This window comes from Monodelphis domestica, chromosome 1 (assembly GCF_027887165.1).
Source record: "Monodelphis domestica isolate mMonDom1 chromosome 1, mMonDom1.pri, whole genome shotgun sequence".
Classification (NCBI taxonomy): Eukaryota; Metazoa; Chordata; class Mammalia; order Didelphimorphia; family Didelphidae; genus Monodelphis; species Monodelphis domestica.
In genome coordinates this window covers 164,092,286-164,117,828 of record NC_077227.1, presented here as the reverse complement: position 1 = coordinate 164,117,828, position 25,543 = coordinate 164,092,286, and the positions used below count along the sequence as shown (strand labels likewise).

Below are 25,543 nucleotides of genomic sequence, written 5' to 3'. Positions count from 1 at the left end.
GTCCCCCCACCCCCCCACCCCCCGGCACATGTGCCAAAGATTTGCCATCACAGGCCTAGGACATTGATTTGATTTAGGGAAGGTGCATTTGAGAAATTTACTCTACCTACAAGACTTCCTCCAGCTTGTTCTAGCTTTGGCAATCCTAGGACTTCCTATTGAGATTGGAGAGTTTTGGGTCTCTTAAGTTTCCCTAAATGTCTAGATTAAACCAGATCCCTTGAAAAACAGGGGCCCAAGACCTATTTTATCTCCTTCAAGATGTGACTATCCACCATGGCTATGGCGAATTCACAGTGGTCACCATTGCTTGGTTACATTAACAAAACTCAGTCTCCAAAAGATATATTAGTTTTTGAAAGAATGATTTTGAAAGATACAAGCCAGGCATATTTATAGTGTCATAATTATTGGCAGATATGTTCATTTTCAGTAAAAATAGGAATCTGTTTATTTTACCATTATTTGCCATCATATTTATCATGTACCATCGCCAAAGTAGAAAAAAAGTCCTTTAGAAAGTTTGAACTAGTCCCCCAGATTTAGTTATATATCAAGATCTAATTGTTAATTTAGGGGATATTTATGTTTTGTTTGGCAGTTTCCTCTATTTTTTCCCCTGGTAACATATAAAGAGTAGGATCCCCTTGCCTAAACTGTCAATTATGAGACAAGATTGCCTCACAATATTTGAGGCATCTTCTCAGTTCTGAAATGGCAGAGTAAAGTAGATGGTTATGGATAACAACTGGATATGGATATGGAGTGTGTCTGAATTCTGACCTGGACATTTATTAGCCCTGCTAACTTGGGCAATTTCTTTAGCCATTCTGAATCTCAGATTCCTCATCTTTAAAATAGAGGCAATATCTAGAATTGTTGTGTTTCAGATGGAATAGTTTAGAAAGTGCTTTGTAAACTTTAAAGCACTATCTAAATGTTAACTGTTATTATTAAAAAATAATAATCTCAGATAAATCTGTTACACATCTCTACAGCATGAACTATTTAAAAAAAATAGGTGTTCATCCTTTCCTCTTTTTCTAAAATATTTTTGCTTCCTTCTGTATTTTTAGTTTTACTCTCTCCTCTTTCCCATATCTTTAACTTTTCTTTTCCTTAACCTATTCTTCTTTTCCTTTCTCTTTGGTGAGTCTTATCAGTTACCACTCAAGTCCTGTAGTATATGAGAAAATATAGAAAAAAGTACAGAATAAGTCATGAGCCCTTGTGAAGAGCCCAAAGAGCATATACGCTACAAATAAATACAAAACATTAAAAGTTTTTATAATGTTGCTTTCTTCTTGTTAGGAAAATAAGTGATACCAATATTCTTTATTACTTATTTCAAGCCAATAGCTATTTGCAAAGCTGGCTTAATACTCTTAAATTTTCTGAGAGATGTAATTTTTGTTATTTTAAGTTACAAAATGAAATAAACATTCTCTGATTATTGGCTATTTCATCTCCTTACTTTTTCTTATATGGTTATATAATATAATGTTACATATTATATACATATTATAATATAATATGGTTAGCTTACCTCAGTTCCATTTATTTTTTGCATACTAAAATGGCTCAGTCTAAATAGCACATAATATTTCCAGAGTGTAAAATTGACAACTGGATTTCCCTGAGGATCGATTGTCAACTGGTCAATGCGACGAAGCTGTGCTAGTGCATTAAATTGCTGCAGCATAACAAGATTTGTTTCCTTGAACTTAAGGTGCTATAAAACAAAAATATAAATGTAAATGATTGAGTTTGAACATCTTAAAATCATCAAACTTAGAATCTGATGGATCATTTTTATGCTTGTGGTCTACCTACTGATGTTAGGTTTGGCTAATCAGTGTTCAAATAGATAAAGCAAAAGCATTTATTTATTTTTAATAGATTATATGCTCACTTCAAAACAACATGGCAAAGCTATTTATTTCCTATCTGCAAAACAAGACCATTTAGGAATAACTGTTCAAGTATAAACTATTCTAGATTAGCTCTATGATCCCCTTCCAACCCTATGATTCTGTGTTTAAAAAGGCTATTTAAACTCCAAAAAAGTGGATTCTTGTTTGTCTTTGAGCTGACACAAATCTATAAATGAAAGACATATTAAAGCTTTTTAATAACTTTATATACAACTTTCTGTTGGTCCTAGAAGGTAAAAACAGGATACTATTTTTTTTAGTTAACTCTAAGACACAGGAGGATGAAATTGGCTTTTCCAGAAAAAGTAATAGAATTGTGATGGTCAGGTGAATATTATATTTTTAAGTTTAGAACTGTATTCATTAGCATATAGAGCTTTCATTTCTAGTCTGTCTTCTTTATTGCTGATGATAAAAGTACTGACATAAGGAAACAAAAAAGAGGATTGATGAATGAAATCAACTGATTTATGGAATATTTTCATGAGATAATGAGCCATAAAAGTTAATTATTTTAAATGTTACATTAATATAAAAATTAACAAAGCTAAGCCTCACTAAATGTTTCAAATGTTCACATGATACATAAATGTAATATTATAATAAAATCTATAAGAAATAAAGTATCATGACCACATAAAATATAATAAATAAAACATACACAAACTATCTAATGTGTGAATAAATCCTACCAGGTAGAATGATTTATTAGAGGTAGCAAATAATTTGAAGTTTTATTTTTTATTTTCATTCTACAAAGGTTCAAAGTGCTTTACAATGGTGGAATTCCCAATAGTAGAAGGAAACTATAAGATCATTTCCAATTCTAATTTATAATCCTGGCTCTTGAAAGTCCTGTTAGTGTGGTTAGATAGAACTGCAGAAAACAAAAAGGTTAAAATCAAGCTTTGAACTGACCACATGAACTACAACTAAGAACAGCTAAACATTGTTTAAAAAAAAAGGTTTACCAAAGAATTAGGAAATTTAATCTTCAATTTGGGGAGTACTTGGACTATTTCATCAAATTCAATGAAAGTGAAGGACACCGTTGTAACCAATCCTGCTGTCTGAACACTCCAGTTACGATCTAGTGATTCTAGAGCTCCAGAGCCATATAAGAAAAGTGTATCTCCATCCACTTCCACAAGGTGATTTTCTATGACAGCAAGCCCTTGTAAAGCAGTACTTAACACAGGATCAAGAGACCTGTTCAAAACACAAATAGAATTTTAAATGTAAGTTTTTTCATGGCAAAGTAAATAACAGAATATGAAGACTCCATCTTCACAATCTCCTTGTAATTCAAAAAGCTTTTTTTTTTTTTAGTAAGTAGAACAAAATGCACCATTGGCTCATTTTCACTTCTCTGTGTGAAAGATAAATAACCTTCTAAATGTATTTTCAATTCAAAGAAAGGCATAGTATTACAGAAAGTCATTTCTCCAAATCCAAAGTTATTCTTTACATCAAATTAAAATAATTTGCCCACTCTACTCAGTTTATTTTTCTTAATGTCACTAGCTATTATAATAGTGAGAAAGGACTTGAAAGATGAAGGGACCAGAAAGCAGTTGGTTTTAGGACTGAGTTCTGTGTAACATCTTCCTTTTTCTCCACTAAGATGAGCAGATATAATGGAGTCAGTAAGTCCAGACAAGGGGGTAATTCTACCCTTCACAGCCTTCTTCTTTTGATAAATTAAAAATCTCCCCTCCTATTACATAGATTCAGAATCAGTTCTGTTGTTATTTAAAGTTATCTAATTTATTTTCTTGAAAGGAAGGGAAAATAGGGAGATCCCTGCTAACTGATTTTTATGGCAACTTTTTGATGGTGGGATAAAAAACTATCTTCAAGGAATATAGCTTTGAGTTCCCCTAAGGGAAAATTGTAACCCAAAGTTGTCTTCAATTTAGGACAAGAAATTTTCATTCAGCTCAGCCAGGCAAAAAGGGTTTGAGAAGAGTATCTCTCTCATCCAGCTCTTTCCCAGAGTCTTAGATAAGGAGATCCACCAGAAATCTCTCTCTGGCCAACAGTTTTCCTTTTGAATCTTCATGGAACTCTCCCTTCCCCCACAAGCCCTGAATGTTCCATTTGCCCCTCCAGAAACCTTTTCTTCAACTTTCAGATTTCCCTTGTTTTTGGCAAATTCCTTGTTCACACTATTTAGTGTCAATTATGTAGAAGGGTACTTTTTATTTAAATACTGTTGACAGTAACATTTTCCAAAACAGAAGCTATATTCTATGTATAATGCTATACATATTGGGACTTCAGACAAGATGGGTGAGAGAAGACTCTAAGATAAGTTCGCATCTTAATACTACATAAAATGAACCAAAGAAAGTAATAAAAACTAAAAGAAAAAATGAAATATTTCTTCACATAGAATAACTTCTGCACAATGAATAAATAACCAAACAAACAAATCAATAAAAAGAAGTTTGCCTTATAAGAACACTGCTCATAGGGCCCTGTGCTCCCTGTCTACCTGGCTGGACCTAAGTGCTCTGGCATATACCATTTTTCCCTCAGAAAAAAACCTCAGAAACTCACTTTGGAAGGCCCACCAGGAGCTCCAAATTGTAATCTTTAATAATAGGTACTGAAATAGAGGATTAAGAAGGTAAAGCAGAAGTATCTCAGTACTGATCTTGAAGCCTCTGAAATTCCCAGTATCTAAATTAGACTTGTGTGGACTGTAGGTAAGGGAAAAAGATACTATCCCATGCATTACTGTGCAGGGGCAAAGAGATGGAGGCAGGATCTGGGCCAGACAAATGATGGGCCATCAGAGAAAGAAGTAAAAGCCAGAGGTGGAGGCAAAATAAGTGATTACTCCATCTCAAGGTCAAAGTTGTGGAATAGGAAAAAGATGGGACTAAGAATAATTCACCCCATCTAGAATTGTGACAAGGCAAGAGAAGCAACACACAGGCTATAGAATGAACAGGATCCAGAAGGGCCTTTGCTCAACCCCCATCTAAGAGTATGAGAGGAGTAGAATTTGGTCTTGGCAGAAAGTCTCAATCTAAAAACTAGGGCTAGAAATATGAATGAAGAAAAGAAAATTCCAAACACAATGAAGAAATACTATGGCTTATGGCTTAAAAGAAACTCAAGAAGCAAATCTTGAAGAGAATAGTTACATAGTAAATATGAGGAAAGTCTTAGGTAGGGGTGGAGGAGATAGGGGGAGAATCACTTGGCTTATAGGACTTAAAGAGTTAGAAGAAATGAAGTAATAGATAAAAAATGAAAACAGAGATCTTTAGGAAAAATAGCTTAGAACAGAAGGTGAAAAAATCTTAGCCAAGTAGTGGATTCCTTGAAAAACAAGATGAAACAAATATAATTAAAAATTCCATTCCAGGTATGTCATCACAAGGCATATTAGAGCAAAGTCAAAAGGCTGAAAAATTAAAAATACACGTCAGGAATCTGTTGTTAAAAACAAATGACTGGAAAATAGGTCAAGGAGAAATAATTTAGAAATATAGAGTTCCCTGGCAAACCATGCCCATATAAAACGAAGACACCTTATTTTTAAAAATCATATAAGGAAATTGACTATATCTATCAGAACCAGAGGGCAAAGGGAAAACAAAAAGATTCCACTGGTTACTTATTGAAATAAACCCTAAATTCAAAACACCTAGCAATGTCATAGTCAAAATAGAGATCTTCTAAATTAAAAAAAAATTACTGTGAGTAGTCAGGAATAAAGAGTTCAAGTATAAATGTCCCTCAGTCATTTAATACATAACTATTCTGCAACTACTATAAAGGAGAGGAAATTTTGGAAAATTATATTCTTAATCAGCTTTTAGGAAATACCTAGATAGAAATAGGGAGCTGGTAAGTTAGCCAAAAGACCTGAAGGCTTCCTCTTGTGAGGGATGTAGAGGGTCGTGGAGTGAATCGCTAGATCCCTTAGAGTTAGGGACCCCTTGTTCTGATCCTCAGTTTGTATCCTCTCTTATAATAAAAGAGATCCTGATTTTATACATCCATTATCTCCAAGGTGTTTGTGCAACTGGCCCAGTGAGAGAAAGTGATTCTGCTTCACTCTCACTAACCAAAGGTTAGAATACCTGGAGATCATGGCTAGTTATTCAGGGGGATCTTTAAGTGGAAACTACTCTATCCACTTTGGGTCTCCCCCCACCCTTACTCTTTTTTAATAGCCATCAATCTGAAAAAAGTAAGAGAAATTGTAAACACTTGACATTGGAAGAGTTATTAGTACTAACATCCTGTAAATATGAAAATGAAAAATGACTTTGAATAAGTTTTAAAAGTTACTAATTTGTTTACACCTTAGACCCAGTGATCCTACTACTGTTACTCAAGGAAGAAATAATACATGCTAAGTTATTGAGGCAAAAAACATTAATAACATTTTTTGGAGTACTTTAATCTTTATTCAGGGTATCCCCCATAATGAAGGGCATAATGAGTAGCTCATAGGAATCTTCATAGCAATGGAGTGAAGTTGGTGCTATTATTATCCCATTTTTCAGATGAAGAAACTAAGGCCAGGCTGTCAGAGATGATGTGACATAGCTAAAGTCATGCAACTAGAATATTAATAACACTTATTTCGAAAGGATGTATAAATGGTGATTAGAATTTTTTTAAAGGATCTTTGCCCCAAACCTCAATGATCTGATCTGAGTAAGAGTAAAAGATTTTCCCATTCTTATTAGTTTAACTTCCACACTTAATTTTTAATTCTGTGTTCATTAATGCTAGTCTTCACAAGTCTAATATTTACCTAACACCATTATTATTTTTTAACTAAACTACAAAACTAACTATTTTGAAATATGTTTTCAAATAAAGCAAGAAAGATAAGTATCTTCTCTATACACTAATAATGCTATACCAGACTTCTATTACAGGTATTTCAGGGGCTACTGTAATTGTTACTTATAATTATATATATATAGGGCTATATGGAGGCATCTCTGAGTTCTGGGGGCATGTCTTCTTCTTCCCATATGCTGGTCAGTACTATGTGAAATGCCTGAAACGCCTTTCCATTTAAGGCCTTGTACACCTCGGTTGGGATCCTGTCTTTACCAGGTGCCTTGCCTGCACTCATTTGTTTAATGGCTTTTTGGACTTTCTCTATTGAAGGAAGGACATCAAGTTGTTCAATGGAGTGGTTTTGGGGGATCTGGTCAAGGGTGCTTTGGTCGACTGAAGAGGGTCGGTTGAGAAGCTGACTGAAGTGTTCTTTCCACCTGTTGCTGATGCCTTTTTTATCTTTTATGAGAGTATCACAGTCAGAGGATAGCAAGGGAGTGGTGGTGGGTTTTGATGGTCCATAGACAGTCTTGAGGGCACTGAAAAATTGTTTGTAGTTTTTCATATCAGCAAACTGCTGGATTTCTTCTGCCTTTTTTTCCCACCATCGGTCTTGCAACTTCCTGATCTCACGCTGCACTGTGGCTTGGAGAGACTTCAATCTGTCCTTTTTAGGAGCAGAGTTTGGGTTATTTTGCCACTCCATAAAGGCTTTGTTCTTCTCGCTCAATAGGTCTTCAATAGCAGTGTTGTTCTCGTTGAACCAGTCCTGGTGGTTGCGTTGTTTGGGACCTAGGACTGCCTTTGATGTTTCCTTCACTGCGTCTCTGAACTGTTTCCATTTCTCGGTTGAGCTTCCAGTGAAGCTTATAATCATATTTACTTATATAATAATATATATATATATATATAATTACTTATAATTAAGAACACAGTAATAAACTAGGAAATACAAACAAATTTATCTATCTGTTGCTCCTTTCTTCCCCTCAATATCCTTCTATAACTGTCACTGAAATCTTTCATTTCAAGTTGCTACTCAGGTTATGTATCCTCTATAAAGTTTCCTTTGATGCCTTTTCCCCTCTACAAATCTTTCATGCTTCTTCTAATACACATTACTTACAGAAACCAATGAGTTATAAGTAAGTAATCACAAATTATGTGTGTGTGTGTGTGTGTGTGTGTGTGTATATATATATATATATATATATATATATATATACCTACTTTTTTATATATACATATATAAATAACACTAAGGGATGGGCTGATTTGAGACAGAACAGAGATAAAATGAATTAAGATGTGCATCTATTCTGGTATGAGAGAATCATATTGAATTGTGAAAAGCCCATAATTATTTCAGGAAAAGAGTGAGAAGGTTCCAGAAGTCCCTTTACCTATATCCCATCTTAATGATGACTGAATTTGATGAAGAATTTAATGTGAATGATATACTGAACTTGAAGCAGGAAGTACTGAAGGGAAGTTTTAGAATGCAGTATATGATGGATATTTGAAAGATTTGGTAATCATGATAAGCATGAAATAAGACTATCACATGGTAGGGAACAGAAAGCATATGTTTGCCTGGCTGATGGAAGTAATGGTATACTAATAAGAAGAAGCAAGAAAGACAAATGTCCAGAGTTTCCTAGATGAGAAATTCATAAACTTAATTTTCAAGAGTGAGAATAATAAAGTTCAACAGTGAAGAAGATTCAGTTCAGGTTGGGGTAGAGAGAGGCAGTGACAGAGAGTTTATTCTTTTATGTGAAATAAAGTTTAAGAATGGAAATTTTGGGACATATTCACCAGTGGGATTACATTCTGTGTAAAAGTATCAAGCAAACTATCAGGAAGATAGGTAGAAGCACAAATACTATTAGGCTCAGAAAAAAAAAATGAATTGTGGTCTTTATAATAGAACAGGCAGTTTCAAGGTTAAAAAAATCACCTGACTTACTAACTTTTATACATATGAAAAACTAGAAAGTGCTGTTGTAGACTGGAGAACTGAGTGAAACAGACCTTGGCTAGAGAGAGATTCTTCTGCTTTTGGATTGTACTAACATATATATTGTGGGGGCAATTTCTCTTTTATGGAGTGGCAAGTAGGTATAAGGGCAGCTTGACACTAGATTAAAATGGAAAGTCCCTTCCATTACCAAATCATAATGTATTCAAGAGTTGTAGGATGGTGAATATGTTCTTACCATCCTAACATCTAAAATAGGATACATTTTTCCATAGAAGCTATTAGAAGTATAGATCAAATCCTAAAGTAAGTATACTTTTCATGTATTTCAGAATTGGACTAGCCTGGGAAGTTAACCAACCATAAGAAAATTGTTTATATGAGAAAATGAGTTCCATGTTTCAAACTGACCAAATATCAAACTTGAAACAACTAATTTATAACCTGAGTATTTACCATAAAAGCTGAGAATCTCACTAAATAGATTTTGCAATAACTTCTATATTTTTTATTGTATTTTGGTCTCATCTCAGTTACTTCTATTGATGTTCAAAGGGCAAGCTCTTGTGAATTTTAGATTTACTCCACCCTGCTTAGTCTTTAGAATTCTAGCAACCAGGAATGTATACACCCCCACTTATGGATTAAGTGTGGTGGAGGAAGGTCTATGACCCATATGTGCTAGCAAGTGACAAATCAGAACACAACTGACTGACCCCCTCGGCTGTCCAAAGCCAAGTTTAAGCCACCATTGGTACATGTGAGACTCAGGAAGTGATGTAAAGAACTGCCTTTATATTTTGCGTCACTTCCTATGAGAGGGACTTTTTAGGGCTTTTTGGTGGTGGAACTTGGCTTGGAGGAACTGGAGCCCTCAGACTGCTTCCCTTAGACTGTCATGTGGTGAGTGCAAGGCTTAATCCCCTTTCCCTGGCTTTCTAAAGGCACCAGCCTCCAAGGAGGCCCTTGATCTTAGAGGAGGCCTCCTGGCTGAAAGCCAAGCTAGATTTACTCTTCTGGGAAGGCCCCTTGGCTGAGGCCTCTGAACTCCACCAGTCTCAGGCCAGGCTGGAGAAGATCTTCTCTTTTTTTCTCTCTCTCTCTCCCTCATTCTTAACTTCTTCCTTCTACTGTAAATAAACCACCATAAAATTCCATTCTGACTTGAGTATTTTGGGACTTAGAATTTAAATCCCTGGTGACCAATAAAAAATATATTCAGTCTCAACCCTAAAATTTACCCTTAACATTGTTCTTTCTCCTAAAAGACAAAGTAAAGTGTCTCAAGTAATGTCTGGAATGCTCTCTGTCCTCATCTCTGCCTTTTTGCTTCCCTCAACTTCCTTCAAGTCCCAACTAAAATCCCACCTTTTACAGAAACCTACCCTTCTCCTTAATTCTAATGCCTTCCTGCTGTTGATTAGTTCCCATTTATCCTATATATAGCTTGTTTGCACATAACTGTTTGCATGCTGTCTCCTTGGTTAGACTGAGCTCTGAGAACAGAGGTTGTTTTTTGCCTAAATTTTATTCTCAGCACATAGCATGATGCTTAGTACATAATGCATGCTTAAAAGTTTATTGACTGTCTCTTCTCTGTCTCCAGGTTTTCAAGAATAAAGTATTCCTTGAAAAATAGAAGGGCATGGGATTAAAAAAAAAGAGAAGAAAAAGAATCTGGAGAGAGAGAAAGAAATTTTGCCCTATGTCAGGCAGAAAGGATTGAAAGAGAAGAATTCAACAGAGGATAACTGGAAAAAGAACGACAAAACACTTGGAGCTAAGTAAAAGATACGAGGTTCTTTTCATGAAAAGGGGAAGCCAGACCCTAATGAGAAAGCATGTGTTTGCATGCTAAGGAAATATGACTCTACAATTTTTGGTAGAGAAAGTAGAAGCTATTAGTAACTTTCCACTCTGGTTACTAAAACAATTCCTTTTTTATTAATAGAATTTATTTATATGTATCATATACATATATATACATATATATGTATATATAGTTTGATAGAGAGAGAGATTATGTCTTTCATGTTTCCATCAGTTCATTCTCTAGAGGTGACATTTACAAGTTATTCTTCAAGTATTAATTCTGTAGCTCGATATAATGTCCTTTTAATTCTACTCATTTTGTTGCTCATTATTCCATATCCTTCTCATCATATGTATGATTCTAGGAAATGAGATAAAAAATGAGCTCAGACTTCATCTATATAGTGCCATAGGAGCATAGACTTAACCTGAATAGTGCCAAAAAGAGCACACAGGTCAAAAAGAAAGAAACCAATTCAGGTAGGATTGATGCACTTCTAAGCCATTACAAAAGGACTTGAACCTAGTGTGAGACTTGAGGATGCAACACTTGACATATATTAAGATGTAGGATACTTCCTTGTATCTATACTCTGTGAAATACTCACAAACAAGTACCGAGGTTTGGCTATCATCCTGATTCCTCCTATGCCTGAGAATAACAAAAAATCAGACCAGAGAATGACACTTCCCTATCACACACAAAAAAATCTAGTATTTTTCTCTCTTATAGTATGGCAACTTCCTGTAATCTTGGCTGCAAATAGATAAGTGAAATATTACTGGATTCTGTCCTACAGACTTGTGGGATAGAAATTACTTTAATTGGACCCTAATACAAAGGCCTGTTAGAAATTTATTGGACCCTAATACAAGGGCCTATTATGAATTTATTCTTGTTTACTCAAAATGTTATATACATATATTTTGATATTTTGATTCTGATTTTGAATTTTTTTCTTTCTCCCAAAAGTTTAACTTTCTTCCATTTTTTCTTTATGTTTTTGTGTTTTTTCCTTAATAATTGACTCATATACCCCCATACCTCAATCATACATCCTGAGCTGAACTGGGTGTTTCTTAACACCCACTTCTGCAGGGGGGGGGGTTATTTTAATAAAAATACAAGATTTAAAATTTTTTGTTTGAGAAAGTTCTTCAATGAAAGAAGCTTGATAACACCTAAAATCCAGAATGAACTTTGGGTGTGGTTGAAAATTTAACTTGAATGTATACGCTTATGCCACAATGGGACTGCCCCCTAATTGGTTTTTGTCAATGTGCCAAGCAAACATTGGTTTTGCTGTCTCTCTCTTCTATTCCCCTCTTATCTCTAACTTTTGTAGTTTCTTCTTAGAAGGGAAAATTTTGTATGCACCTGCAGTTAGAAGATTTAAAGGTACAAGATGATTATGTTTAGTGATCAATTGGGGAGACTAGTCTCCTAATCATCATCAGGGAGTATTTTAATCCCTGGCGACAACTAGTATAAAATATTCAGTCAACAACCCTAATTTTTACCCTTTACAAAAGTAAGCAGATGGAGCCAAATCTATTGGACATCAACTGATAAAAAGAAGGCAGGAGATGCAATCATGATATCTGACAAAGTCAAAGTAAAAATAGATCTAGTCAAAAGATATAGGGAAGGTAATTACATCCTGATAAAAGGCAGTATAGACAATGAGGAAATATCAGTACTCAACATGTATGCACCAAGTGGCATAGCATCCAAATTTCTAAAGGAGAAACTAGGGGTGTTCAAGGATGAAATAGACAGAAAAACTATACTAGTGGGAGACCTGAACCTTCCTCTATCAGAACTAGATAAATCAAACCAAATAACAAATAAAAAAGAGGTAAGAGGAAGTGAATGAAATCTTAGAAAAATTAGAATTAGTAGATATGTGGAGAAAAATAAATAGGGACAAAAAAGAATATACCTTCTTTTCAGCAGCACATGGTACATCCATAAAGATTGACCATGTACTAGAGTATAAAAACATGGCAAACAAGTACAAAAGAGAAGAAATAATAAGTGCAGCCTTCTCAGACCACAATGCAGTTAAAATAATAATTAGTAAAGGCACATGGAGAGGCAAATAAAAAATTAATTGGAAATTAAACAATACAATTCTCCAAAATTGGTTTAAGAACAAATCATAGAAACAATTAATAATTTCAGTGAAGAAAATGACAATGATGATACATCCTTTCAAAATCTATGGGATGCAGCCAAAGCAGTACTCAGAGGGAAATTTATTCCTTGAGTTCATATATTAACAAATTAGGGAGGGGCAGAGGTCAATGAATTGGGCATGCAAACTAAAAAACTAGAAAGTGAACAAATTAAAAATCCTCAGATGAAGACTAAATTAGAGATTCTAAATTCAAAGGAGAAATTAATAAAATTGAAAGTCAAAGAACTATTGATTTAATAAATAAGACTAGAAGCTGGTACTTTGAAAAAACAAATAAACTAGACAAAGTACTGGTCATTCTAATTAAAAAAAGGAAAGAAGAAAACCAAATTGACAGTATCCAAGACGAAAAGGGATACCTCATCTCTAATGAAGAGGAAATTAAGGCAATTATTAAAAACTGTTATGCCCAATTATATGGCAATAATTATGGCAATCTAGGTGATATGAATGACTATTTACAAAAATATAAATTGCCTAGACTAACAGAGGAAGGAATAGAATACCCAAACAACTCCATATCAGAAAAAGAAATTGAACAAGCCATCAAAGTACTCCGTAAGAAGAAGTCTCCAGGACCAGATGGATTCACAAATGAATTCTATCAAACTTCAAAGAACAACTAATTCCAATATTATACAAACTATTTGACAGAATAAGCAATGAAGGAGTTCTACCAAATTCCTTTTATGACACAAATATGGTACTGATTCCAAAGCCAGGCAGGTCAAAAACAGAGAAAGAAAACTACAGACCAATCTAATGAACATAGATGCAAAAAGACTCCAGCAAGTGATCACGAGGATTATTCATTATGACCAGGTAGGATTTATACCAGGAATGCAAGGATGGTTCAATATTAGGAAAACCATTCACATAATTGACCATATTAACAACAAGCAAACTGACAAAAATGACATGATTATCTCAATAGATGAAGAAAAAATCTTTGACAAAATAAAATACTCATTCCTATTGAAAACACTAGAGAACATAGGAATAGAAGGGACTTTCCTAAAAATAATAAACCGTATTTATCTAAAACCATCAGCAAACATCATCTGCAATGGGGGAAAACTAGAAGCCTTCCCAATAAGATATGGAGTGAAACAAGGATGACAATTATCACCTCTATTATTTAACATTGTACTAGAAACACTAGCAGTAGCAATTAGAAAAGAAAAAGAAATTGAAGGTATCAAAATAGGCAATGAAGATGCCAAGGTATGACTCTTTGCAGATGATATGATGGTCTACTTAAAGAATCCTAGAGAATCAACTAAAAAGCTATTTAAAATAATCAACAACTTTAGCAAAGTTGCAGGATTCAAAATAAACCCACATAAGTCATCAGCATTTCTATATATTTCCAACACATCTGAGGAGTAAGAATTAGAAAGAGAAATTCCATTTAAAATCACCCTAGACAATATAAAATACTTAGGAATCTATCTGCTGAGACAAACACAGGAACTATATGAACACCACTACAAAACACTCTCCACACAATTAAAACTAGCTCTAAACAATTGGAAAAACACTGATTGTTCATGGGTAGGATGAGCTAACATACTAAAAATGACAATCCTACCCAAATTAATTATTTATTTATTACTTATTTAGTGCCATACCCATTGAACTACCAAAAAACTTTTTTACTGAATTAGAAAAAAGCATAACAAAGTTTATTGGAAGAACAAAAGATCAAGGATATCCAGGGAAATCATGAAAAAAAATGCAAAGGAAGGTGGTTTTACAGACCCATATCTCAAACTATACCATAAATTAGCAGTAGACATCAAAACAATTTGGTACTGGCTAAGAGACAGAAAGGAGGATCAGTGGAATAGACTTGGGGTAAGTAACCTCAGCAAGACAGTCTATGATAAGTCCAAAGATCCCAGCTTTTGGGACCAAAATCAACTATTTGATAAAAACTGCTGGGAAAATTGAAAGACAGTATAGGAGAGATTAGGTTTTGATCAACATCTCACACCCTACACCAAGATAAACTCAGAATGGGTGAATGACTTGAATATAAAGAAGAAAACTATAAGTAAATTAGGTGAACACAGAATAATATACATGTCAGATCTTTAGGAACGGAAAGATTTTAAGACCAAGCAAGAGTTAGAAAAAAAATCACAAGATATAAAATAAATAATTTTGATTACATCAAATTAAAAAGGTTTTGTACAAACAAAACCAGCACAACCAAAATTAGAAGGGAAGTAACAAATTGGGAAACAATCTTCATAACAAAAACCTCTGAGACAAAGGTCTAATTACTCAAATTTATAAAGAGCTAAATCAATTGTACAAAAAAATCAAGCCCATTCTTCAAATGATAAATGAGCAAGGGACATGAATAGGCAATTTTCGGATAAAGAAATCAAAACTATTAATAAGCACATGAAAGTGTCTAAATCTTTTATAATCAGAAAAATGCATATCAAAACAACTCTGAGGTATCATCTCACACCTAGCCGATTGGCTAACATGACAGCAATGGAAAGTAATGAATGCTGGAGGGGATGTGGCAAAGTCAGGACATTAATGGTGGAGTTGTGAATTGATCCAAACATTCTGGAGGGTAATTTGGAACTATGCCCAAAGGACGATAAAAGACTGCCTTCCCTTTGATCCAGCCATAGCAATGCTGGGTTTATAGGGTTTATACCCCAAAGAGATAATAAGGAAAAAGACCTGTAAAAAGAATATTCATAGCTACACTCTTCGTGGTGGCAAAAAATTGGAAACTGAGGGGACGCCCTTCAATTGGGGAATGGCTGAACAAATTGTGGTATATGTTGGTGATGGAAAATATTGTGTTCAAAGGAATAATAAACTGGAGGAATTCCAAGTGAACTGGAATAACCTCCAGGAATTGATGCAGAGCAAAAGGAGGAGAACCAGGAGAACATTTTACACAGACACTGATCCACTGTGGTACAATCGAATGTAATGGACTTCTCCATTAGTGGCAATGCAGTGATCCTGAACAACTCAGAGGAATCTATGAGAATACTATCCACATCCAGAGGAAAAACTGTGGGAGTAGAAACACCAAAGAAAACAACTGCTTGATTACATGGGTTGAGGGGGATATACTCTAAATCAGCGGTTCTCAACCTCTCATTTTGTAGCAATGAGAATACATAATGCATATCAGGTATTTACATTCTGAATCATAACTGTAGCAAAATTACAGTTTTGAAGTAGCCACCAAAATAATTATTTGGTTTGGGTTCACTGCAACATGAGGAACTGTATTACAGGGTCACAGCATAGAAAGGTTGAGAACAACTGCTCTAAATGATCACTCAAGTGCAAACATCAACAACATGCAAATAGGTTCTGATCAAGGACACAAGTAAAACCCAGTGGAATTGAGTGTTGGCTATGGGTAGGAGTGGGGGAAGGGGAGGGAGGGAAAGAATATGATTCTTGTAACCAAGGAATAATGTTCTAAATTGACTAAATAAAATTAAAGCAATAACAACAACAAAGGAAATACTCCAGATTAGAAAGGAACAAGAATTAACTAATTTTTGTTCTGAAGCTAAATAAGGAAAAAAAATAAGAGCAAACATTACCTATCACTGGCTATTTTCAATGATCTTTTAAAGATCGTGAAGATAAGTGCTATAGGACTGGAGAAAAGTAAAATATTTCCTGATTTTCTGAAAAGGGGAGAATGTGGATTCTGCAAACTGTAGACAGTATACTTCAAATGATTCCTGGTTAATATTCCAGAATGTTATAAAGGGAATATTTAGGAAATATCTATAAAGGAAATAGTCATCCATAAAAGCCAGCAAGACTATCAAGAATAACCTCATTTATATTTCTGATACGTAATTAGGTTTGGGAATCCATGGGAATGACATCTATATCTATATCTATATCTATATATATATATATAATTTATTCAGATTTCAGGAAAAGTTTTCTTTGCTACTCTTCTCAATAAGATGAACTATGAGGATAAGGATAAGGATAAAAATAATAATAACTAATATCTATATAGTATTTTAAGATTTGCAAAACATTTTATATACTTTATCTAATATGATCTTCACAACAACCTTGGGAAGTATGTTTTATTATCTCCACTTTGCAGATGAGGAAATTGAGGCCCAGAAAGGTTGAGCAATTTGCCTAAGGACCAAAAAGGCAGTAAGTGGCAAAGATAGTAACAAACCCAAGACTTCAGAATTCAAATCCAATTTTCTTTGTATTGTCCTTTGCTGCCTCTATTAAATAGAAGACACCACTTTGAAAGATGGCCTTTAGTGGAATGCAAAAGAGATCTATCCTTGCCCCTTTTCTAGACATTATTTTTATCATTGCCTTGGTAGAAAGTACAGATGATATATTTATTAAGTCTAAGAAGATGCTAAAAGAGAGCTTAAAAGACAGACAAAGACAAAATGGGGAATACTTCCTAAAGAGAAGCATAAATGAGAAAATGAATCAGTGGATCCGCAGCATTTATGCTATAAATTGCCCATCCATGTCTATACCTTAGTTACACATGCTTCTTGGAACAAAGTAGGCACTATATAAACATTTATTCCTTCTTTTCCCTATAGGTAGATCTATCTACAGGTTTCCTTTGGTCACATGAGCTTTCCTCCTCACATGTGCCCTGGCTATGTGCTTCATACATGTCAGTAATGGCAAACCTTTTAGAGGTGAAGTGCTAGGCCCTGCCCCACCTCAACCCCAGACTGAATGCTGTTCCACCTCTTCCCCAGAGACCACATGCCATGCCCCCCCCCTTTACCTCATACAGGGGTGGGAGAAAGCATTCCCATTGGGCTGCTGTGTGGAGGGGCAGGTGAAGTGAAGAATGTCCTCAGCAAATGTAGAGAGGGGAAGGGGAGTTGCTGGAGCACTCTGCTCCCCTCCAGCTCTGCTACCTGTGAGTCACCTACCTTATCCACTGTGTGCTCCCAGAGGCTGCTGGGCAGAGGGGTGGAGGATGTTAAAAAATGTCATTAGGCACAGTGGGGGGGGGGAGCAGCTCTGCCTGCATACCTCTGCCTTTCGAGTAACAAACTGGGGGTGGGGGAAACTGAGTGTGCACAGATAGTGCTTTGCCTCCCATCTTTGCCACCCATGCCATAGGTTCACCATAACTGTTATATGTAGACACTCTTCCTACTGATATATTTGACTTGCCAAGATCATACAAGCAGTAAATAACAGTGATGGGATTTGAACTCATATCCACTAGACTTTGCCCCTTATTGTCTCTTGTGGAATGTCTTTCTTTTAGGTAGTTCTAATTCTAGGAAAATTAGGTAAGATTGCCTTATGCCTTTCAGACCACAACAAAATAGTAGATGATTTGTCAGTGAAAAACCAACATTATTCAGTTTTCTTTTTTCCTCTCATGCCTGACTATATTCCCAAACCACAATATTCATCACAAAGCCATGAACAGTTTACCATCATGTAGTTTCTCAAGTTATTTAGAGAATTTAGTCTTAAAGGCAAGAGTAAAATATTGTTAGTCAACTCTACCTTCACAATGTAATAAAAATATGCCAGAAGTATATTATGTCCATTCAAATAAAAGGATAGACATGGTAAACTGAGCACATTTTAAAAAACGAGTTAATGGGGCTAGGCAAAGAGGAGATTTTACTCTTGAATGTCTAGAATTCTCTACAACTAAAAGAAAAAGTGGTATATAAGAGAAATGAATAGGATTTTTTAGGTTTTCTAGAATAAGCCAGCACAGAAGGGTTTGGAGTATTTCAAAAGATTCTTTTCCCAATGAATAAGTGGTGCTGATTCCTACAATAACTTATTTTACAGTTTTCTATTACAACATGCATAGGTGTGGAAACTCATTTTATGCATTATATTTTATAATAGTAGTCTTGGCTAAGGAATCACAGTATTCACAGTCAGGAAATGACCAAGAATAAACCAGCCTCACAGCCTGTATCCAATGTAAGCAAAGAAAACATTACACCAAGTACTTTCCCATAACTGACTAGGGAAAAAATCCTGCAATCTGTCACATTACAGTAGAGTTGTCTCAAGTACAGTGAATAGGGAAACCGTTAGTGGGATGGACAAGTATTTTTGAATGGTTTTTCCCCCCCTTTTTTTGTGCCAATAATTTCTCTGTGGCTGATTGTTTCAAAGCATGGAGTTTCACACCCATATACTAAGTATCATCCTTAGGCAAAGGCAGACAAGAATCAGCCATTTTTTGGCACTATGAAAATTAAGAACTGTGAATATATATGTGCAAAGTGGGGTTCCTTCTGTGACCCTTGAATACATGAAACAGAATTATAATTATGGGAATTTGAGAGATCATCTAATTTACTTCTCACCTTCACAGGAAGGCTAATACTTAAAATACTAAAGATGCATGTGATAGTTCTACTTTTAAAATTTCTATATATCTCTATACATATAATCTTTCAGAAATACATTCTAATATTTTAAAATTCTTATTTCTAAGGAACTTCTTAGTCATTTATTACAATTCATTGTTCAAAACAATGAGATTAATAACTGCTAAATATCAGAAGTAACAGTCATGTGTTATTACCGTTTTCATTTCAATCTAAAAATAGACCATCCCTGACACATTAAATGTGTAGTAATAAATCTTTATTGACTGATTAATTCACTTTTTCAATTGAATTCTAACTTCCTAATCACCAATTTGTGGAAATAATTATAAAGGAAATCTTGCCTCTAATTTTTAAGCCTAATCTAAATGTATGAGTTTCTCTGAAAGCTCAATCCAACTTATGGTGCCCTAAGTATCTGATATGCAGGTATTTGGTACATTCATCCTTTTTTTTTTTTAAAAGAATAAAGAACTGGTGAAGTCTTTGGATATTTAAAAAAAAAAGGGAGGGAGAAGAACAAAGAAACAATGTATGACTTCAACTAAGAAACTTAACTTCTCTGGACTATAATTTCATTATTTGTATAATGAAGAGGTAGGACAAGAACAGCGGTGTTAAATTCAACCAGAAGGGGTAGTTAGGTAAATGGAGAGCCAGGCTGGGAGATGGGAAGGCCTAGATTCAAATTCAGTCTCCAACATTTCCTAGCTACATGACCTTAGGCAAGTCACTTAAGCCCAAATGTGTAGTGCTTACTGCTCTTCTCTCTCAGAAACATACTCAGTATTGATTCTAAGAAAGAAAGTAACAGTTTAAAAAATCATCCCTAAAAAGAAAGGTCATGATTATACATTTAATGTTATATTATACATGATTATACATTTATTATTTTCTTATACATAAATTATACATTTATTGTTACATATATACATAATTATACATAAAGATCACTGAAGGCCAAATATTTACATGGAAACTACATATTAATATTAGGTATCTTCTACTGTATTTGTATTTATTTTATTATATATTTCCCCAATAGATTTTAATCTGGTTTGGGCCACAAGCTGTAATATAGCCCATGGACTTCCTAATTGACATTTTTGTAACAGAGGATCTCTTAGGTCCTTTCCAATTCTATGACTAACAGCCTATAATCCTAATTTAACCCCAAATTAGAGAAGACAAAATATGACTGACTGATGCACCAGCAAGTAAGAAGAAAGAGAACACTGATTGACTGGTAATGACAAGAAAAATCAAAGTCTGTGAGGGCAAAAGTAAAGAAGTGTGGAAGAAACCAAAAGAAAAAGAAACACTTTAAAATATTTGCAAACAAGGAAAAATTCAGATAAGAGGATAAAATTCTGCATGTCTTTTGAAACTGCACTGGAGAGAGCTACCAAGATAAAGTTTTAATTCCTGTTCTCATGAAATTTTATATTCAGGAAAGAGGGAAAGGGGGGGGAGAAAACAAAACCAAAGCAGAAATTATGAAAAAGCAACATGGACAGTAAAATGATGTCAATTGCATCATGAAGCCAGAAGAAAACAGTAAGAGTATATTAGTGAAAAAGTCAGTAAGGGGGAAAGAAAAAGAACCCAAATTAATAACACAATAATATGGGAGTATTCAGTATAGAAGCATAGAGCCCCACAATTCCACACTTCAGAATACTCCACCAAATAATGGTATAATATTATAGTTAAAGGTTATAATGATGAATTTTAGATATCAAGAAACTGTTGAACTATATATACTAAATTCTCATTACTAAGTAAAGAAATTAAGTAATCTTAGAAATAATGCTATAAAATTTGTTAAATATGTCTAAAGTGCTTCCCAGCTGTGTGACCCTGGGCAAGTCACTTGACCCCCATTGCCTAGCCCTTACCACTCTTCTGCCTTGGAGCCAATACACAGTATTGACTCCAAGACGGAAGGTAAGGGTTTTAAAAAAAAATATGTCTAAAGTGTTAGTGCTTAAAATGTTAACTTTTGTTACTTGAAAATTTTACAGTACACTATCCACCTTAATGCCCCTGACACCACAGGGAATAACTGAAATGCTACTATATGTTCAATCTGAAGAACTTCTAAATTTATAGCCTGTAATTTTGGGAGAATGATGATGCCATGAAAAGAAACAGTACCAAAAAATGTTAAAGCTCTTAATTCTATTTCATTCACTGCCTCTGTATTCAAACAATCAACCAACCAATCAATCAACAAACATTGAGGTGCTATGGAAAAGAGGGAAATTATAAGGCTGGCCAAAGTACAGAAGCAATGGCTAGAGGTTGATCAGCTGTCAATCAAAGGAAGATTCCATTTGGAATGTTACTGGGAAACAGTTGAAGGCAAGAGCCAACTGCTGATTGATTTCTGGACTTCTTGGCTGATAGTGTTGACTTTGAAGGAAGAAGCTGGGTTTATTGCTGGGACTTGGGATAATCAAGTTGGAGGTGGTCCTGGCTGATTTGAAGGCAGAAGAAGAAGGAAGGACAATAGTCCATATCTCTCTCTCTGACTTGCTCTGTTTCATGGTAGTGACTGAATTGCCATTTTTCTCAATATCCTCCAACCTAAGACTCACTGTAGATAATAGGGAAACCTCCAACCCTCTTATCTCCATCCTCCATCTTTCCTGTTTCCCCCAAATAAACCCTTACTTGAGATAAAGAAGATAAATAGTATTTCCTCTGAAACATCATAGTTCACCTTGAATGACTTAGAAGGAGGCTGAAGAAGAAGAGGGGAAGTTGAAGGGAAGCAAAGAGGAGGAAGGGAGGCTAGAAGAGGGAAGAAGGGAGGTATAGAAGGAAGAAGGTAGGCAAAAAGGAAGATAATTGCCTGATCTATTAGTTATCATTTACCCATCAAATATACCCCCTCCAATATTATCTATTACAGTGCCTATTACATGTCAGGCACTGTGCTGAGAAAAACACAAGTAGTAATAAGCAAGAGATCAAAATAAATGTAAACTTGGCTTCTTGCTGTTGTTTAGTCATTACAGTCAAGACCAAATCTTTATGATCCCATTTGGGGTTTTCTTGACAAAGATAACTAGAGTGGGTTTGCCATTTCCCTCTCCGACTCATTTTACAGAAGAGAAACTGAGGCAAAACAGGATTAAGTGATTTATCCAGCTAATGAAGCCAAATTTGAACTCAAGAAGATGAGTCTTTCTGATTCTAGGCTCAACACTCTCTCCACTGTACCACCTAGTTGCCCAAACTTGGCTTGGAATATAATAATTTTTCACCCCAATGTTCCCTGCTTATCTTAGAGTCAAAAGTTACACAATAGTGAAGAAATAGCAATAATGAAAATAATTTTTTCTGGGTCAAATGATTGGCATTTTGTATAGCTGGGTGATTAAATGAAATAAGAAGCTGATGCTTAATATACTGCTTTATCATCTGCACTGGCTCTGAAAATAGAGGACTTTGGGTGTAAACTCCATCTCTGATGTATGCTAATCTCAAATTTAGGCAAGTATTTTTCTTCCCTAAATCTCAGTTCCCTCATCTATAAAATGAGATGGATGTCTCTAAGGTCCCTACTTCCCACCCATGTGATCTTAAGAAAGTCTATTTTTCTGAGATTCAATTTCCTTATCTGTAAAATGATGCAAAAGGATAACAAGAACTCTAATATCCGCTTTGGTCTCCAAATCCTATGGTCCTAAGGTAGCAGTTCTCAACCTCTCAATTTGTAGCAATGAGAATACATAATGCATATCAGGTATTTACATTCTGAATCATAACTGTAGCAAAATTACAGTTTTGAAGTAGCCACCAAAATAATTTTTTGGTTTGGGGTCACTGCAACATGAGGAACTGTATTGCGGGGTCACGACATTAGAAAGGTTGAGAACCATTGTCCTAAGGTCTTATAATCATCAAGAATTTACTAGTCAGAAAAAGCAAACAACAAAAATAATGAAAAATCATTGAAAAATATTTAAAATTCAGACCTAGACAACTGATGAAAATTTTAACACAATAACATATATAAAAATGGGGGGAGCTACTAACATAACTTTTAAGGAAGACACTAAGCTGAGTTTGTGAAAGTACACACAATAAGCACAAATCAATTTCAAAGTCATAATCTATGGAATGACATTTTAATTCATACATATATCTCTTGGTAAAGACTAGATTATATTTTAATTTCATTTGTTTGAGCAAGAGAGGCAGCTAGAAAGCAGGAAGACCTATGTTGAAGGCCCAGATAAGGATATGCTGGCTAGGGACATACTTTGTTGTTGGTTCAGTCAATTCAGTCATGTCCAAGTCTTCATGACCCTCATTTGGGGTTTTCTTGGCAAAAATACTGGAGTGGTTTGCCATTTCTTTCTCTAGCTCATTTTAAAGATAAAGAACTGAGACAAACAGAGTTAAGTGACTTGCCAAGGATCACACAGTTTAGCCTGTGCCTGAGGTCACATTCAAACTCAGGTCTTCCTCTTCCTTTAGTTCCAGTCTAGAATCCTCCAGGCTCCAAATTCAGGCCAAAGAGGACTTCTGAAAGACTATCTTCAGAAGACTCCCTCCAGCCAAAGAAGTTCAGGTCTTTTATATTGACTTCTTGCCCCTTCCCCTCTTCACTGGAGCCAATCGCAGCTTCCAAATTGCCTAGCACTTCTCAGGGGGGCAATGTCTGGGGGATTCACACATGTCATCCTCTGAAGGTAAAAACTCTTATCAAAAGGATTCACAAGTTCCTGACTGATTGAAATCTTAAGAAAATGACTTGTAAAGTGTTTTAGTTTTTGGTTGATTAAATTAAAAGTTTCTGATTGATAGACAAAGAAAGTTTGCTTCACACTTCACAATCCCCTCTGTGAATCTTTGGGAGACTAGTCTCCCCAATGAATCATTTAACATAACCAGTTTATACCTCTAAAGATCTTCTAGCAAAAGGTGCATACTATATTGCACTTTCTAAGAGGAAACTACAATAGTTAGAGATAAGAGGGAAATAGAAGAGAAAGAGAACAAAACCAATGTTTGCTAGGGGCATTGACAAAAAGGCCAATTAGGGAGAAGTCCCCTTTGGCATAAGAGTTTACATTCAGAATAAATGTGTTAAATCCCCTTCAGTTCAATGAATTACACTCCAAAGTTCATTCTGGATCTTCTTGATGCAGTGGAGGTTTCTTTATGGCATTTTCTCCAAACAATTCATTTCTTGTTCAAGGAGTTATTGAGCTACTTTTCCTGAAATGTTTTCTCAAAAAATTTTTTTTTTAAATCTTGGGTTTTCTGAGAATTATACAATCCCTCCTGAAGAGGGTGTTGACTAACATCCAGATCAATTCAGGATCATTAATTTTCACTATGTAAACAGCTTTATAAAAAAATAGTAGGAGAGACTTCCAAGTAAGCATGGCTGCAGAGTAGATGCAGCTTGCTTCCTCTCCTCAGACCCAAAGACACAGACGACGCAAAAGACCCCCCCCCAAAAAAAAGCAACCATCCTCATAAGAGATTCCACACTAAGGCGCAGCACTGAAGTAGGTGGGATTCCGGCATTTCCACAATATAAGGGAACAAAAAGCCGACCTACCCTCCCCACCCACCACACCTTCGGAGCCAGAGTTAAAGTCAGCACCAGCCAGAATCAACAAGTGAGGGAGAGGCACCCCAGGACTGAACAACAGGCAGTTGCCCAGGTCTAGGGACCTGACTAAGACCATCAAGGACCTACTCCTGTGAGTAGTAACACCCGAAACCCTGGCAGGCAGGCAAGGGGAATTCAGATCTTGGGTGCCCAGAACTAGTGTGCTATAATCAACGAGTGTGCGAAGGGATCCCCTGAAGTGAGCAAGGGGCACCCACAGGTCTTGGGAGTTAACTAAGACCACCAAAGACCTACACCTGTGAGCAGTAACACCCGAAACGCCGGCAGGCAGGGGAGGGCAGACCCTGAGCTCCCCTGGGAAGACAGAGCAGCTGCGGATAACTGAGAATTTTCCCGAGGCTAAAGCCTTGATCACTAGATCCTTATACTGAGAGCAAGCCCTCCTCACTCAGATTTCTGACTGGAAAGGGGAGAAAAAACATAGAGATGGCAAACAATGCTCAGGAACACCCTCCCAACACCAAAAAAAGCAAGAAGAAGGGGGTGACTTTGGATACATTTTATGGAGGGAAAATACAGAGGAAATAGAAGAGGAAACACAAACAAATGCTCCAAAACCTTCCAAAAGAAATGGAAATTGGCCATAAGCTCTTGAAGAATTTAAATTGGAAGTTATCAAAAAGATGGAAGCCTTCTGGCAGGAAAAATGGGAAATAATGCAAAAGGAATTCAGCAATCTGAGGGACAAAAACACGCAATTGAAGAAACAGCTTGAAGCCTCAAAAAGCAGGACAGACCAAACTGAAACGGAAAAC

At 35.5% G+C, this 25,543-nt stretch overlaps 1 protein-coding gene across 6 annotated transcripts in view; it reads right to left on the bottom strand.

The window, feature by feature from the left end:
- LRRC49 (leucine rich repeat containing 49) overlaps positions 1–25,543 on the bottom strand; it is a 192,994-nt gene that overhangs the window by 23,798 nt on the left and 143,653 nt on the right. For all 6 annotated transcript variants that reach the window (XM_001367936.5, XM_056809108.1, XM_056809111.1 and 3 more), the window contains 2 exons: positions 2,906–3,143; positions 1,547–1,732 (listed from right to left, as the gene is read on the bottom strand). In XM_001367936.5, the coding sequence (XP_001367973.1) occupies positions 1,547–1,732; positions 2,906–3,143 (424 nt within the window). The remainder of the gene's footprint in view (positions 1–1,546; positions 1,733–2,905; positions 3,144–25,543) is intronic.